The 17,280-nt window shown below is 38.7% G+C and overlaps 1 protein-coding gene across 2 annotated transcripts in view; it reads right to left on the bottom strand.

Annotated features, from left to right (window-relative positions):
• Abcd2 (ATP binding cassette subfamily D member 2) overlaps nucleotides 1–15,343 on the bottom strand; it is a 40,253-nt gene extending 24,910 nt beyond the window's left edge. The window contains exons 1-5 of one of the 2 annotated variants that reach the window (XM_057792003.1): nucleotides 14,194–15,343; nucleotides 12,285–12,462; nucleotides 6,563–6,684; nucleotides 2,671–2,836; nucleotides 1,884–1,978 (exon numbers count right to left, since the gene is read on the bottom strand). In XM_057792003.1, the coding sequence (XP_057647986.1) occupies nucleotides 1,884–1,978; nucleotides 2,671–2,836; nucleotides 6,563–6,684; nucleotides 12,285–12,462; nucleotides 14,194–15,132 (1,500 nt within the window). In that variant the 5' untranslated portion in view covers nucleotides 15,133–15,343. Of the gene's footprint in view, nucleotides 1–1,883; nucleotides 1,979–2,670; nucleotides 2,837–6,562; nucleotides 6,685–12,281; nucleotides 12,463–14,193 lie in introns of both variants that reach the window. The other variant, XM_057792002.1, reaches the window with a different exon arrangement.
• Nucleotides 15,344–17,280: the final 1,937 nt, after the last annotated feature.

Below are 17,280 nucleotides of genomic sequence, written 5' to 3' on the forward strand. Positions count from 1 at the left end.
TGAGGCCATCCTGGTCTTCAGTGCATATTCCAGGACAAGCTCCAAAAGCTACAGAGAAACTTGACAAACCAAAAACAATAATTTTGTATTTCCCAATTACTACTGAAAAAGCACAATTTTTTATCCTATTATATGGAGATTAGGATTGAAATACAGCTTCCAGGGGCAAATATAATAGCAAACAGCATATTGTAACAATGTGCATCTTTATAGTATTTTAAAAGTTTGTGAGAGTCTTCTTCTGGATTACTGTTTATTTTCTACAAGAGACTGGGCTCTGAGTTTTTCTTCAGGGTATGAAGGCTCTTCGGGGTATAGTTAGAAGATAGTACATTCAGGTCTTGTCACCTGTTTATTTAAAAATTAGAGCAACAAGAACCGGTAATATATTATCTACACCAACAAAGCAACAACAGAAACCCAGAGCCATATAAAAATCGTAGACTGTTTCTGTTATTTGTTTTCAAGGGCGAGGACTGAACTCAAGGTCTTTGCATGCCAGGCAAGCACCCTAACCACTTAGCTTTATCCCCGTCTAAATTGTCTAAGTACTAATAGATAATAAAATATTTCATATTTGGAGTGAGTAGCTAATTGGTACTCATGTCCTATCCTAATAATAAAACCATTCTGTAGGTTTATACTGAAATGATAATTCCTGACCAAGTTATTTCTCTCGAATTTATTAACAGAATTTCCTTTGTGTTTAATGTATTGTATCATCTCTTTTCAACATTCAGTAACCTTCATCAATTGCAAATATATCTCTAATAATTAAGCCTAGACTAAGATCTATTCCAGAATCATTAGTATTATGATGTTCATAATTGAGTTATGAAGTCTAATCATGCCTTCATTTAAACATAGCTCAGCTGCCTTCATTTTATTTGGTATGGTTTGAATCTGAAATGTCACCCCTAGAATCATGTGTCAATCACTAAGTCTCCAACTTGTGTTACATTTTGGTGGAGAGCCTCGGACATGAGTCCTACCTAGAAGGAGAAGGTCAGTGGAAAATGTGTCCTCAGATTGTTCCTTGGCCTGACCCTTTGTGCATTCTCTTTTTCTACTTGCTATCTAGTGTACACTAATGACTTTCCTTTGGTACTCGTTCCTGGAAGATGTTCATCTATTTCTCAGGCCCAAAGCTGTGAGACAGCTCAACCTTAGTTAGATCCCCCGAAACCAAGAGCCAACTAAATACTTCCTCTTTCTAAGTTGTCAGTGTACTGACACAATGACTTGAGTACCTAATACAACATGTTTGCCATTTTATACTTAGTTCTAAATGTATGTTTATATTTCACAAAGCTTTTAAATCAGAGCCATGAACTTACAAAATGTTTTTGTACTTTTTAGTTTTGATTAATATATAGAATATTAAATCAATTATTTTCAACAGAATTAAAACCTGAAGCTGTATCCATGAATCTTCTGATTTTTTAAAGTACAAATTCAAGTTAGAAAACATGTATTAGATAAACTGAATTTGGAATAACCTTTAGGGAAAGGTAATATTTTTAGAAAGTCTGTAAGACTGTAGTCTTACAGTTTTCTTAATAACTTTTATAAAAAATTAAAATTCATTTCCAGATATTAATTTCTGATATTTCCTCTTGTTCCCCCAAAACTACCTTGAAGGGTCTCAGTGATCTGTAATTTGATTTTCAACCTAGCACTAAAGCAGCTAAAATCAAAGTTTTCTTTTCTCTCTGCTTTCTGAGGAAGTTACTGCTGCTGCAACTGAGCCGCTGTGCATACCTTTTTGACTTCCCCTTTTCCACACGCTCCTCTCCAAGTATTTTACATAAGGTACATGAATTCTGAGTGGTTTTCTATTAGTGTGAGGCCAACAACCAGAAGATTCTTGACTATCATCTTACTTTGAAGTTTAGCCTTGAAACCACCACTTCTCCTGCTGGTGTAATTATGGGCACATTTTCACAAATGATTCCGTGATCCACATCAATAACTGTTCCTGTAATCAAGGAATAGTTTATGTTACAAAGGCCATCACAAGTTACTGCTAATTAATTTGAATAATACAACAGAATGGATAAACTCGATTATAAAGATAATTCACATCTATAAGTCATAGGAATAAATAAAAATGCATGAAGTCAATTTAACATCTATATTTAAATGCACTTAGAAAATGTTTCTGAGAAAACAATCTTATAATCAAAAGCAGTATCTTTATCCTCACAGACTTAAACTCTATCTGATGTAACCTAGCCACACAAGTAGAGTTATTCAGTTCCCCTATTTCCTACAAAAAAACAAAACAAAAAAAACCCCACTGTTCCAAGAAAAGAATTAGGAAGTGAAATATTTTAACACGTGACAAACATTTAGAAATAGATTAATGAAAAACAATAAGGCAGTAGCATTAGTTCTATTCATTAGCTCAGACTTTAAGGGCAAACGATTCTTTCAGCCACGTGGGCTGTCTGCAAACACAACGTGAAGACATTTCCCAGAATATCACTTCCACGTTTCCTTCCTTCCCTGCTTGTCAGCACAATATTACAGACCGCTGTTTAAATAATGCTTGCTGTTCAAAGTCTCGTTTCTTTAACTCTGAAAAGCTGTTTTCTAGAAAAGAGCCCTTTAGATCTTTTCATAAGATGACACTGAATCCCACATCATGAAACCTCTTAAGTTAGTTACCTTTAATTGCTAGGGTGTCACTGAAGGGTAGCTCCACGTTCCCTCCACTCTTGCTATGCTTGTCAGGCTCTTGAGTGACATTTCTCTTATAAATGCCTCTTTTCACTTCATCAAAGACCCAGAACATATTGTAGACTCTAGCAGTATAACCTGCTAGTTCAGTGATCTAAAATCAATATGCAAAGAATGAGTTAATACAGCCGTAACAGATACTCTAAAATATTATGTAGTATATAAACCTCTTAATTTGTTGCTGAAGATTCTACTTTATTGTATATGACATCTGATTATTGAAGCAAGCCATGGTAAGAAGCTTATTAGGGACAATAAAGAAGATATCAGTATAGGTTTTGTTGGAGTTGTAAAACAAAAATATTGATTTACCTCAGTGCTCAAAATGAACTGAGCAGCTTCTGTAATATTAATGAGTCATGCATGTCTTTTAGTCATATTTCTGATTTGTCCCACTTAAATGAAAGGATGATCCTTTATTTTTGCTTCCGTTTGTTGGTTTGGGTTTTCTGTTTGTTTTGTTTTTGATTCAGAGACTTACTGTGTAGCGGCTCTGGCTGGCCTCAAACTTAAAGAGGTCTACAGGTGCCCTGCCTCCTAAGCACGGGGATTAAAAACATGTATTACAATTACCATCCCTTTTCTTTTTCTATTTAAACTAGCTCATTACTCTGCATATGTAGCTTAGTAATGGATGAAACACTTGTCGAGCATATATGAAGCCTCGGAGTCCACTTCTCCATAAATACCCACATATATTCAAAAATTCAAAACAGAACAATGAAAACCAATATGACATCGACTCTAATTTTATCAGTTAAATATTAAAAGCAAACAATTCTTCCAGCCACGTTTGCTGTCTCCAGATACAACCCGAAGCAGCTTTCCTAACTTTAAGCAGCATCAAGAAGCAGGTTTGTTTATACACACATGGATAGGAATTTATTAAATAGGAGAAAAGTACTTTGGGTCTTATTTATAAACAAACGTTTCTAAGCCAAATGTTGTCAAAGTTCCTGTTTCAGCAGAGGAATATCTGTAATAGAGAGGACACATTGTGAAAGAGAGCCCAGTGAGAGGCTTCAGGACCTTTGCAGCACAAACCCCACAATCCAGCTTCTGGACTGAAGACAAATATGGCTTCAGTGCTCAAGGGAAGCTATAAGCAGATGATTTTTTTTTCTAGATAAGATGAAATGAATTTCTGCTTTAGTCCACAAGGCTCCATAGAGAGACACTTTGCTCTGGTTGTACCAGCTGTCCATCTAGGCTAAACTTCTGCTGGTTTTCTATTCCGCCAGAACAGCTTGCTGTCAGGGGACTGTGAAAGGTGACTTGTCTTAACCGTATCATTTGGCTCAGCAAAAGAATTGGAAAACCGACACCAATAAGCATGCATGTCACAGAAGATGGCTCGTAACCATCATCTGTAGATTAACATACGGGTGCTGGCAGATGGTTGAGAGCTTTGTGTGTAAAACTTAAGCCATAATGAAGAGGTGTTAGTGTCACAGTAGAAGGCCTGTAATTTGACCATTTATTGATGTACGTTAATGTTATAGCTATCTAAAGGAAGACTTTGAAAATGGTATCTGGAAGGAAGTCTTGAGCTCTTAAATAGAGGCAAAAAGAGAGACAGTTTAGCTAAATACAGATTTAAAAGAAACGTGTGTGTTCTACTGAGAACTTCTACTGCTGTGTTAAAAGGCCATGACCAAAAGCTACCTGGAGAGGAGAGGGTTTATTTCATCCTTCAACTGCTAGGCCACACCCTGTCACTGAGGGGAGTCAGGGCAGAAACTGAAGGCACACTGCAGGCAGGAACTGAAGGAGAGGTCATGAGGAACACTGCTTACAGGCTTGCTCCCATGGTATCTTCAGTCACTTTCGTATACAACTCAGGACCACCTGCTCAGAAGACGCACCTGGCACTACCCACCCACAGTGACCTAGGCCTTCCCACAACACGTACAATACCCCCACAGGCCAATCTTATTAGAGACATTGTTTCAATTAAGTTTCCCTCTTCCTGGATATGTCCGGCTCTGTGTCAGGTTGACATAAACCAAGCAGCCAATTGGGCAAATAAAAATATTGGCATAGGAAAAATCTAAAATTACAGAAGAGCTAAAATAGAACAGGAAGCAATGGGTAAGTAGACTGGGATAGACACTGCAATGGGAAGGGAATGTCTATGAATCGAAGAGTATGCTAGAAGACAGGAGCTTTGGATAACCAGGGGGTTTGTTGTGGAATGTAGAATCCTGACTAAGAAGGAACCTTTGCTCCTTTGCAGCTCATGGAGAAGGCATGGTGACTTCTTGTCTGCTCACAGTAGCACAATGTGCCTTTAAGAAGTGAACAATCTTAGATTCATGGCGTATGGAGTTGAGATAATGACAAATGAAGTAATTTTTATCATTGGAGATAATCTAGGATGGATAAATAATGATCCTTTTGTGACTTAGCACATTTCAATGTGAGATGGGCAATTTCTTTGTCTTATTTATTTATTTATTTATTGCTCCCCCCCTCCCAGAGACAAGGTTTCACTGTGTATCCCTGGCTGTCCTGGAACTCACTCAATACATCAGGCTGGTCTCTAACTCCTAAGAGATCTGCCTCCTTCTGCCTCCCAAGTACTGGGATTAAAGGCATGCACCACCACTGTCTGGCATTGTCTAATTTTAATAGTAAATATATTGTTTAATATTAAAGTGAGTGACATGAAAAAAAACTATCCCTTAAACTGGGTACCAATATTATTAAAATTACTGTTTGAAATTTTAGAAATTGAGTAGTTGAGATAAGTGGTACTGAACTATTGGTTTCATGGTGGAAAAAAAAATCCAAATCAGTAAATCGGTTCTGTAAGGCACTCAGAAACTTTGAAGCTGTATCATACACTGTCCTTTAATTAAATTAGGAGATAAATTTGCAATGATACTTGAACATTCATATTTTTTATGATGTATAAAATTAATTAATAGAATTTTGGGAATATCTGAATTGAATAGTCTTTTTAATCTTAACCCAGTGGTAGCTACAGGTCTTATTGTTGTTTTGCCATCCTTTTAAAAAACACTTACCGGCCAGATACCAAAGTATTGAATGAAGGCTGGGAGTGAAAGGTGAGCAATGAGATCACTGTGGTCAGAGAGCTCGGGGTCAGCTACCAGGGAGAAAGCCTCCTGATGAGACTTCATCAATGAAGGATGAGCAAAGTTGGCAAGATGTAAACCTGGTATTATTAACTAAGACTAGTAAGCACTGAAATGCATTGATCCCACATTATGAACTTTAGACGCCCTGAAAAATCCTTGCTGTCATCACCCCCAACTTACAGGTAAAGAAACAGGGATCCATGCAGACAAGAATCTCGAGGCGATCACGTGATTTGTACATGAGGAAGTCTGAACATAAATCAGGCATGGGCTCTAGAGGCCACGTAAGAGCGATTCCTTTTTGTTCTCTTCATTGAAAATCAAGTAAAATCATGCTTGTAAACAGAAGTAAATGGCCACCTCACTGTGGAGTTGTCACCCTTCACCTCAACTATAGGCTTGGCAATTTAGAGAGAGAGTGAGAAAAAAAAAATACCTGTGTCTAAAATGCTACGCATACTTCATCATTGACGCTTCGCTTTCAGTTTTTACGCAAATTTGCAAGACATTCAAATACCTCTTTGAGCCGGGCGATGGTGGCGCACGCCTTTAATCCCAGCACTCGGGAGGCAGAGGCAGGTGGATCTCTGTGAGTTCGAGACCAGCCTGGTCTACAGAGCTATTTCCAGGACAGGCTCCAAAGCCACAGAGAAACCCTGTCTTGAAAAAACAAACAAGCAAAAACAAACAAACAAAAATAAAATAAAATCAAATACCTCTTTGTATGAAGACATAATTCTTTCAATAGCGTCAGCTCCAGAGGCCAATAAATTTCGGGCAGTGGTGAAGGCTTCTGTCCGATCGCTAACCATTGCCTGCTTTGGGCCGTCCTCCAGATCTAAGAGAAAAAAAAATCACAGAAATGCTAAGGTTTTTTTCCAAGTAATTGTCTTACTTTATATCAATTAAATTATGGCTAAAATAATAATATTTTATCACTACCAGCAATTTTCTAGAAATACATTTAATTATTAAGTATAATAAATACTATGTATTAGGGTTTATTAGAAGTTCCCTTTTGCATGATTTAATTAGAACAAGAAGTTAGTACAACTAAATCTATAGGCATTAGGTTATTTTTATTTAGCTTCCTTTAGACATTTCCTGTATCCAATTTTCTGCTACTATTACAACTGTAATGAACTCTCCTGACATTCTCAATGAAAGAACTAACTTGAGGACGCTGGGCCGATGACTCAGGAAAGTGCTGTCTGCACAAGCACAGGGACCTGAGTTTGAATTGCCTGTACCCACACTTTTAAAAGAAAGCTGGGCATGGTAGTCACATTAGCCCTGAAAGAGCAGGAGGGTTTCTGGAGCTCACTGGTCAGCCAGCATAAATCAATGAGCTCTAAAATTTAAAAAAATAAAGAAAGAAGAAAGGGAAGGAGGGGTTGCTGTTGAGATGGTTTAGTGGGTAAAGTCATTTGCTGCCAAGCCTACTACCTGAGTTTGATCCCCAGAACCTACATGGTAGGAGATAACCAACTTTCAAAAGTTGTCTTCTGATCTCCACATGCATGATGTACTTGCATTAATATGTTAACACAGACACACACAGAGTACTAAATGTATACTTATATGATATTTTTAAATAATAAAAATTTTACTTTAAAAATTAAAGTAAGCATACCTAAAAATATAGGTGAAGAGTTATCTCAAGAAATACCTGACATTGACTTCTGATCTTCACACACATGCACCCATATGCACACATGCATCCACATGCTTGCATACACCCACATGCATACATGCACAGGCCCATTGCAAATGTGTACACCAGCATACTAAGCAGAATACAAAAAATAATTATGGTATGGTTCCTATAACAGGAATCTGAACTAATCTGGCCCTCATAATTTTGATGTTTCCCTCCTTTCTTAAGGATTCTTCATCCTATAGTTCAGCTGAATCACTAGCATGCCCTTCTCTGTTAGTCCTTTGGAATTTACACACTTGATTTCTCTTCTCACTGTGAGTCCTAACTGTGTCTTTACATTGTGATCCTCCACCCTCAGTCACCTGAGTTCTAGGATAATAGTTGTGTAGCACATGCTTGGCTCTAGATATGTTGAAAATATATTTAAATACATAATGAGATGTAGATAATCAAGAGAAAAACCCTGTGGGATTTTCAATCAGCTACTGAAATAGTGAATTCATCCGTGAGCTAAAACTAGGAAAGGGTTAGGATTTCAACCATCTGGTTGGCCCATCTCAACTAATCACTGGCTTTTTATGAATGTGGGTTAAAAGGGGTTTGGCCTTTCACTGGCAACCTCTGTTCAACAAGAACAACAACAAAAACCCATTTGCACAGATGGACAGGGGTTGGTGTGGAATCATAGTTCCGGTGCTGCTTTGGCAGATTAATGCCTTCTGGGGTTTCTTTATGCTTTTAGCAACAAAGTAAATATTTTCCCACAGTGTATAACTGTTAAACTACCATGTTTTTGGTAGGTACCATGGAAACAGGGCAAGTAGTGATAAGCCTGCATGAACAGTCACCTGCCTGGCCTCTCTAACAAGGCCAGAGTCCTTAATGTCGGAGATATAAATCCATGACCTAAATGCTCACCGATTTTATTTCTCAGGTCAGCATATCTGACATTTTAGTGAAGAACAACATCCCCACTGACAAGTTTTCCTCTGTCATCTGTCTTTCCCTTAATACAAAGACAGGGAGACATAGCCTTACAATGACTCAAAGCCTTGAAATAATAAAGTAATAAAATAACGGAAGACTTGAAAGTTTCCATTTCAGTGATTGGCCCATCATTACTGTGGACTTAGAAAGCAAGTTTCAGCATGGTGGCTGTGGTGCAGGAGTAGAGGTAGTGTACCAGGAGATACATAGCGTCTCCAATCGCCAGGGCTCCAGCTAGCTACACATCTGAATTTAGACAAAGGAGGATCTCTAAAATAGAGACTCTAAGGCCCTCTTCTGAAGTGGAAAACAGTATGCTCTAAAGGTAATTTTTTTTCAATATGAATGCCCTGTCCTTACTATGAATGCTCACTTGACATTGTACAAGTATATCTATTCCATCAAGTAGATCTACAACAGTCAAGTAGATCTACAACAAAGATGCTGTTTACCTCCCCCCCATCCAACAAAAACTCTACAGATTCTTTCTCCTAAACAGTCTTACTTCCGACTTCCTAGCCACTTTCAGATCCTTGCCTCTTTAAACAATGATGATATCAGCAAACGCCCATGAATTATATTCTATGAGCAGATACCATACTAAGTTTTACATTAATCGTTATGACAATCCTGCTAACTTTACCTATTTTTGAATATGAAGAATTTAAAATACAGAAAAGTGGAATGATTTTTCCAGGGTGTAAGTAGAATAGCTTGCCTTTAAGCTCAAGCCCTCTAACTCTAGAGCTCACAGGTTCGGAGTGTAATAGATGCTGACGAGAATGGGTACCTCACTTTTTAGCCTTACCAAGAACAATGCACACTGGAACATTACAATTACATGGCAACTCTGAATGATATGTGTAATTACCCACATGATTAAGAAAACTAAAGCCTATAAATTCAGATAGTCTTCCCAAAGCTTGGTTAACTATTACATCAGGCGAAGGATTTCCCCACTTCCCTTTCTTCTATCCTCACCTCATTCTCATTTTTTAAATTAATCATTCTCTTATCCTTTTGTTTCATATTTTTAAAATTTTATTTTAATTTTTAATTATGTATATATGTGGGGGCAGGCGGGTATGTGTACATGAAGATAGATACTGCCCAGGCAGGCCAGAAAAGGATGCTAAGTACCTTGGAACTAGGGTTACAAGCAGCTTTGAGCTACTCAATAGGGATACTGGGAACTGAACTCTAGTTCCCTGTAAGAGCAGCAAGTATTCTTAACCACTGAACCATGTCTCAAGCCATTGCTTCCCTCACTTCTTCACCTTCTTATGCCATAAAACATATAGTATCATGCAATTATTTTATCTGTAACATGAGACACAACTAAGTGATTAGGCTCAATACATACATACATACATACATACATACATACATACATACATAAACACACACACTACATATGGTCTTTCTTTTCTACATAGCCCTAGTTGTCCTGGAACTTGACTTGTAGATCCAGGATGTCCTGGAACTCACAGAAATAGATTTGCTTCTGACTCCATGCTGCTGGGATTAAAGGTTTGCACCACCATACCCCACTTTAAATTAAGATTTAAGACTATATTAGAAAATATGACTTTGGGTTTTTTTTTTTAATCTTGAAATTTGCAGGCAAATGGATGGAGCTAGAAAACATCATTTTGAGTGAGGTAACTCAGACTCAGAAAGACAATTATCATACTCACTCATGTGATTTTTAAACATAAAGCAAAGAAAACCAGCCTACAAATCAATCCCTGAGAACCTAGACAACAATGAGGACCCTAAGAGAGACATACATGGATCTAAACTACATGGGAAGTAGAAAAAGACAAGATCTCCTGAGTAAATTGGGAGCATGGGGACCTTAGGGGAGGCTTGAAGGGTAAAGGGGAGAGGTAGGGAGGAGAGCAGAGAAAAATGTAGAGCTCAATAAAAAAATATGGCATATAATTTCTAGATCTGAAACCTGAAGGCGATATCAGTATCTGAAAAAAAATTTTTTCACTGAGTGAAATGATATTTTCACTTGTTAAGTTATCCAAGGTCAAATATATTTAGTAGAGTGGGCACACAGTACACACGCCGCAACCTTCAGTTCTGCAGACTTTGAAACAATCATTGCTCTTCTCTGAGGACCTTACATGGTCTACCTCTGCAGGATGGTCTTTGGAATGAGCTTTATATGAAACTTTGTTTCACTTACGATTCCAACATAAAATGTCTCTTTTAGCTGGTACTGCCTGCCAGATTTGTAGTACTTATTTTTAAACATCTCATTACCCCTTGGTAAGTAAGCTAGTTAGTTTTGTGGCACACATGTTTACTTCTTACTAGTCTCAGTGGGGTTAATTTGCCACCATTAATAGATGCATTTTTTTTCTATTTTATGACGATTACACTAGGGTTTTCTAATAAGACCAAACACTGCTAACAAACACTGTAGTATAATCTTCTTGTTGGAACTATCTCTAATGTACTTTAAACATGAAACTTTTTGGTGAATGTTATTAGCTTAAGAGATGACTTTTTAGTTTACGTTTGGACCAATTTCTTAGCAAAGTCAGAGCACATGTTTGCAGTGTCTTTCTTCCTACTGTAAACACTCCTTGGGAAAAGTAGTTATTCAGGTTATGTTTTGAATATGATTACTAAGAATATTTTTTTAAAATAGAAATCTAAAATCATTTCTTGGTAAAGTTGAACATATTGAAGTGATAGAAATCAATATTCACAGCTCCTATTTGAAAGTTTACTTGTGGAACACATTCATTATGCATTTAGTGCTGCTCACAAAGAGGGGCTGACGAGTCAGAGTTCTCTGAATGAATATATTTTACTTAATAATGAGTCAAATTTGACAATTTTAAATACAAATTTACAACACTTTGTAAACAATTTACAATACTTCAAGCGATGCAAATGCTATAGAAACAGTCATTACCCTGAGTTCTTTAGGGAATAAAAAGTACGTGTTGATAATGGACAAATTTTCTCTGTTTTTACTTTGGACTCCCATTTCTGCTCTGTGCTTGACTGAATCCTTGAATGTGGATCTATGAAAGCTGAACTCTAAGTGTAACCCCTTCATTTCTAACAGGAAAGATCCAAGCTTTCTTATATGAAGAACAGTGTAACATTGTCTTTCTTGACGTTATCATTTTTAGTTATACCAAAAGAAGAAAAGTTGGTTTAAAAAAAAACTGTTGCAACAAAGAGAATAGAATTGGGTATCTGCAGGTTGATATGCACTGCCCCCACCCATCACCAAATCATGTCATGGGAAAGAATTTGTATTACTACAAATAGAAGAACCCATTCCATGACACTCACATGCAGCCTGAAACAACATTCCTGGTTATATAATGTAGCCAATCAACTTTCAAATCGCAAATCAGGGCATAATTCAACTATAGGGAATTCATATACTTAATCTATAGGATGTTAGCAACAAAAGATGAGGTGTGCTTATGTTATACTCTTTCTGAAGATATTAGTTCACTTTGTGGTTAAATATAAACTGAAAAGTCACTGGGCAATGTAATTAAAATTATCACAGATAGACTTCCAGGGAAACTATGCCAGACCTATGACCTCCTTGGCAAGGTCCTTTGAACCATCTGTTGCTTCTTCCATACTGATGGTCTCATTATTGAGCACTGAAAACTGCCACTGTTTCTTAGTACAAGTAACTACAGAAAATGGCTGTCTACACAGTAACACCGGGAACCTGCGATGGCATCGGAAAGAGAAATAATGTTAAGCACATATTTAAAATTAAGTATGAATGTGATTACCACCATCTGCAAAGCCTGTCGCAGTGATAATAGGGATAGCCACCATAATTAGTCCGCAGCTGCTCCACACATACTTCATCAAGAACTGTTCTATCATGATGTACCATAAACGCTTGGATAAAATAAGGTTCATCTGATAAGCTAAAGCCTTGTAACTTTTCTGCAGTTGCTTCATTTCTACCTAAAAGGGGAAAAGAGAAGAATTAGTGTAGCATGGAAATAAATTCTGTAATTACCTAAAGATTCTCTTTAATGATGCAGGTTTATTGTTTTGCTTTATTTCGCATAGTCCTTGTTGCTACATTTCTATAACCTATAAATGTAACTAGATATTAGAACTAGTCATAATATAGCTTGCACTTGTATTATTTTAAAATCACACTATGCAGTAAATATAATAGTGTTTAAAATACACAGGAGTGTCATGGAGTATAGCCCAGTGTTAGAACATGTTCCTATTGCTGACACACATGAGGCCGTGGGTACAATTCTCAACAGTTCAGGCGGTGGGGGAGACAGACAGACAAACAGAAACAGAGAGGCATACACAGAGGGAGAGAGAGAGAAAGAAAGAGAGAAAATGGGGGAGACAGACAGACAAACAGACACAAAGAGGTGCACACACACACACAGAGGCAGACAGACACAGAGAGGCACACACACACAATAAGAGAGAAAGAGAGAGAGGCAGGCAGGCAGACAGAAGGTGAACAGAGACAGAGAGATTCATAACTTGATTTTAAATTTTAAGATGTTAAAATTAAATAATATTCTATAAAGATATGGGTAAGAATGTTAAACACATATCATTCTTGAGAACACTAAAAAATATGCAAAACCAAACAAAACGTGTATAGACTACTTTTTGATTGACTCAGTTTCCCAGACTTTGTCTTTTAAGCAAGGAATCCACTAATTTACATTGAGTTCATTGATCTGAATATAACAAATCAACACAGTTAACACAACACACAAGGTCAATTTCAAGTGGGATAGAGGTCCTAAGTTAGTTTCAAACTGTTCTTTGGGTTGGTTCTGCCATTGAAAAAGAAACAATGATAATTCTTGATGCTTTAAGAGATACACCACTCTGCCTGGTGAGTAAAACATACCTTTAAGCACTTCACTATACATTGCCAAACCATCGATATTAAGATTTCATGTGTTCCACCCCCCAATTTATATCACATTCAACATCCTGAAGTAACTATAATATGCCACAATTTTATTCATAACATCTAAAAATACCACCCTAGTTCTACCTACTCCTGTCCCCTCTAATCTTAGTGTTCACTTCTCTACTAGACAAAATTTAATTATATCTGTCAAAAGCACATGCTCGACACGAACTAAAAGAGAGGGACATGCGATTTCATTAGACCCCCCTCTGCATTTTTTAAGTTTCAGGACACTTTCTCATTGATCAGTCTTGCAAAACTGCCCAAACTGTTCTCTCTTTGAAAGCTGTCTCCCCATCTTGAACAGAAAAGAACAACAAAGAATACTACCCCCACACCTCCATCTCAATCCAAAGAGGTTTACTCTTTGTTCCCAAATATGCATTTTCTTCATATGTACAGAGCCACTTACCAACTTAGTACTGAATTATAAGGAAATGCCTTTGAGGTCAGTTCAGCTGTATTTGAATAACTGAGGCTATGCAGACACTTTAAAAGAGGAATGAAATTTTAATCTCCAGAAACTTCATGAAAGTTTGGACTCTTTAATCTTCTACAGTGGGTGACTTAAAAAGCTACTGCAATATATTCTATTTTAGAACAAGTTTAGCTAACAGAGGGCTCTGTAATGTTCAGTAAGTGGGCCTGTCAATAGGATAACAGATGGTATCTAGCCCTGCTGTGGCTGCTTGGCCAGTCTCACGTTTCACCCGTTGCTTTAATGTCTGTCTTACCTTATGTCCTCTGTAGAAGGCAATTTCTTCCACGTTGGCTATGATTCTGGAGTGAACGTACCGCAGATAGCCTTTCCTATGAGCTTCCTCAGCCACTAGTGTGCCAAATTTAGGAGAGCAAGCCTTAAGCACTTTGGCCGTGGCGTAAACCACAAGTCCGGCTAACAGCGTGGGCCCTATTGGGCTCGCTCCTCTGGACGTAGCAGTCCGGATGAGAGTATAGGAAGTTAGGATTACATCTAAAATAGGCTTGGTAAGGTTGGAATACAAGTGAGCGACAGATTGTGAGAACATCATAATGTCTTCAGTAAGAGATTGGTCAGGGTTGGCCAGCCTTCCATCCATATTTATCACCTTATAATAAGTCTGATTTGCAAAATAGGTTTCGTAAGCATGGTCTACTAAGCGAGTTCTGAAGGCCAAAGCCAGTTTACACTCCAGGTACCTGATAGCGCTGTTGACAAAGGTGGCAGGAATGGCAATCATAAGCCACTTGATCAACTTGATGACGAAACTCCGAGGCTTCTTTTCCACGATGCTTTTCACGATTTTTCCATCCAGACCGGCCACATAGATAGAAAGAAATGTTCTTGAGATTAGAGCCACCGAATGGAGGCAGAGCCACCCCGTTTCAGTGGTCACAAGTTTTGGAAAGAGGATTTTCCGAAGTTCTAGTAGCTGTTTGAAAAAATCTGCATTCAGTCCCGGCGCAGGCTTTTTACAGCCGATCTCTGTGCAATGCAGTATTTCTCTGTTCTCTGCAGGCGGATAAGCTGCTGCTTCTTCCTTCCTGTGGCCAGACTGCTTTAAACGCTTGCCAATGATGGGATAGAGGGTTTTCAGAGCATATGCCGCAGCCACCAGGCAGGCAGCCCTCTTAGCAGCGCCGGATCTGGTCCATTTCACCCGATAGGCTGCTGCGTTTAGCATATGTATCATTTTCCCAGCTACACAAATGAGTTTCTATAAAAAGAATTCGTTTTAAAGGCTCATGCTCCGCGGAAAGCCCAGCAAACGTTTCAGAAAACCCCACCGCCTCCCATGCTCTGCAGCTTGTCTCCTTTACTCTTATTTTGTTCTTCAGTGACGGATGCAGCAAAGCTCAAACTCCACCGCATCTACTGGGGGCGAGTCCCTCACCAGCCAGAGCTGGCCAGGCTCCTCCCCCGGGCTCCTCATTGGCTGCGATGGCGGTGAGACCCTGGAATCCTCGCCTCTTCTCTTTGAACCTTAAAAATGAAGAGAGAGCCCAAACGAATTCTATCCTTAAACAGGGGTTCAGAGAGTTAAATGTCTATTTCTGGAGAGGTCGAACCAGGTCAGCTACTGGAGAAGAAACCTTGCCTTTGAGCTACTGAGCATGCTCAGCGTCACTTAGAAACCCTCAGAAGTTTCAGAATATACATCCCGTCCCTAAGATTTCCTTCCACAAGGGGAGGGGCCGGCGGATAGGAAGATTTGCTGGAGCTTTAATGAACCAAGAGAGAAAGAACCCGGAGAGAGGAGGGTGGAGTCACAAGAGGGTTAACGGAACGGGCCCAGGGAAGGGAGTCAGACAAGACAGTGATAAGCGCTAGAGCCCAAAACAAAGTAGCAAAGGCAGATAGATATTCTTGAGAATGTTTTGTTCTGAAGCTGTGTCTCCATCCGCCCCGCCCCCACCCCGCCGCGTTCCCTTGTTGTTTCCGTTTTTCTCCGATATTCCCAGAACCTATTAGAGTGTGACTGAGGGTGTCCCTTGTAAATAAACTGGAGGCACATTGCAGAAAAGAGTTACACTCAGAACCCCTTTCCCCCACTCTCCCCTGCGTTAACTTGTTTTGATAATAAACATCTCGCTCCATAATTGTCATGTTTAGCAATGCTGACCAGACACATATGTTTACAAAGCGACTTAAAATCCCCTTCTGTTTTTATTTGAAGGTAAGGTAGCCCTAAGAGGGAGGAGCCATAATATGAACAAAGGAGTCAAGACCATGGTGGGATACCCATAGAAACAGCTGACCTGAGTTAGGGGGAGCTCATTGACTCCCGACTGACAGCAGGGGAACCCGTATAGGATCACACTACGCCCTCTGAATGTGGGTGACAGTTCTGTGGGTTAGGCAGTCTGTGGTGCCTCTGGCAGTGGGACCAGGATCTTGAATTGGCTTTTTGGAGCCCATTCTCTTTTGAGGGATACCGGGGGTGGAGGGAGTACCTTGGTCCTGCCTCAAAGAGATGTGCCAGACTTTGTTGACTGTCCACGGGATTTCTTACTTTCTCTGACGAGTGGATAGGGGTGGATAGGGAGAAGATGGGGAGAGCGGGAGGAGGGGAGAGAGGGAGTGGGAACTGGGATTGGTATGTAAAATGAGAAAAGATTATTTTAAAAATAAAATAAAGAATTTAATCATCTGGGATTTTAACTGGAATTAGATGATGGAAAAGGCAGATGTATTTCTACAAGAATTTTTTTCCAAGTTTTTCTTTAGACTTAGAGGCAAACTACTCGCTTCTTCCTATGAATATTTTTTGCTATTTGCTGAAAATCAAGTCTATTTAGAAATTATTCACAATCCTAGTGAAATAGTCAATAGTCAATAAAAACTTTTTATATTTAAAAATGTGAAGGTTGTTTTTAATGGCAAAGAAAATGTGGTTTTGCAAGACAGATTATTTTTCTACTCCTTTCTTCTGTCTTCCCAACAAATGACATGCACTTCTACTTATCCTGAAGGTGTGTGTTTAACCTAGAACACAGCATGACAAGTTCGAACTGCCAATTTAAACTTTCTACGTGTTGCATGGTGTGGGAGTTCCTTCTATCTCTGTGTTGCTTTCATTGATTAATGAATAAAGAACTGCTTTGAGCCTATGGCAAGGAAGAACAGAACTAGGCTGGAATGCTAGGCTGTATGCTTGGAGAAAGAAGGGAGGAGTCAGGGAGACACCATGGAGCCACTGCCAGAGTCAGACATGCCAAAACTTTGCTGGTAAGCCACTGTCATATGGCAATACACAGATTAATGGAGAATGGGTTAAATTAATATGCAAGAGTTAGCTAATAAGAAGCTAGAGCTAATAAGTCAAGCAGCGATTTAAATA

This window comes from Chionomys nivalis, chromosome 17, assembly GCF_950005125.1.
Source record: "Chionomys nivalis chromosome 17, mChiNiv1.1, whole genome shotgun sequence".
Taxonomy (NCBI): Eukaryota; Metazoa; Chordata; class Mammalia; order Rodentia; family Cricetidae; genus Chionomys; species Chionomys nivalis.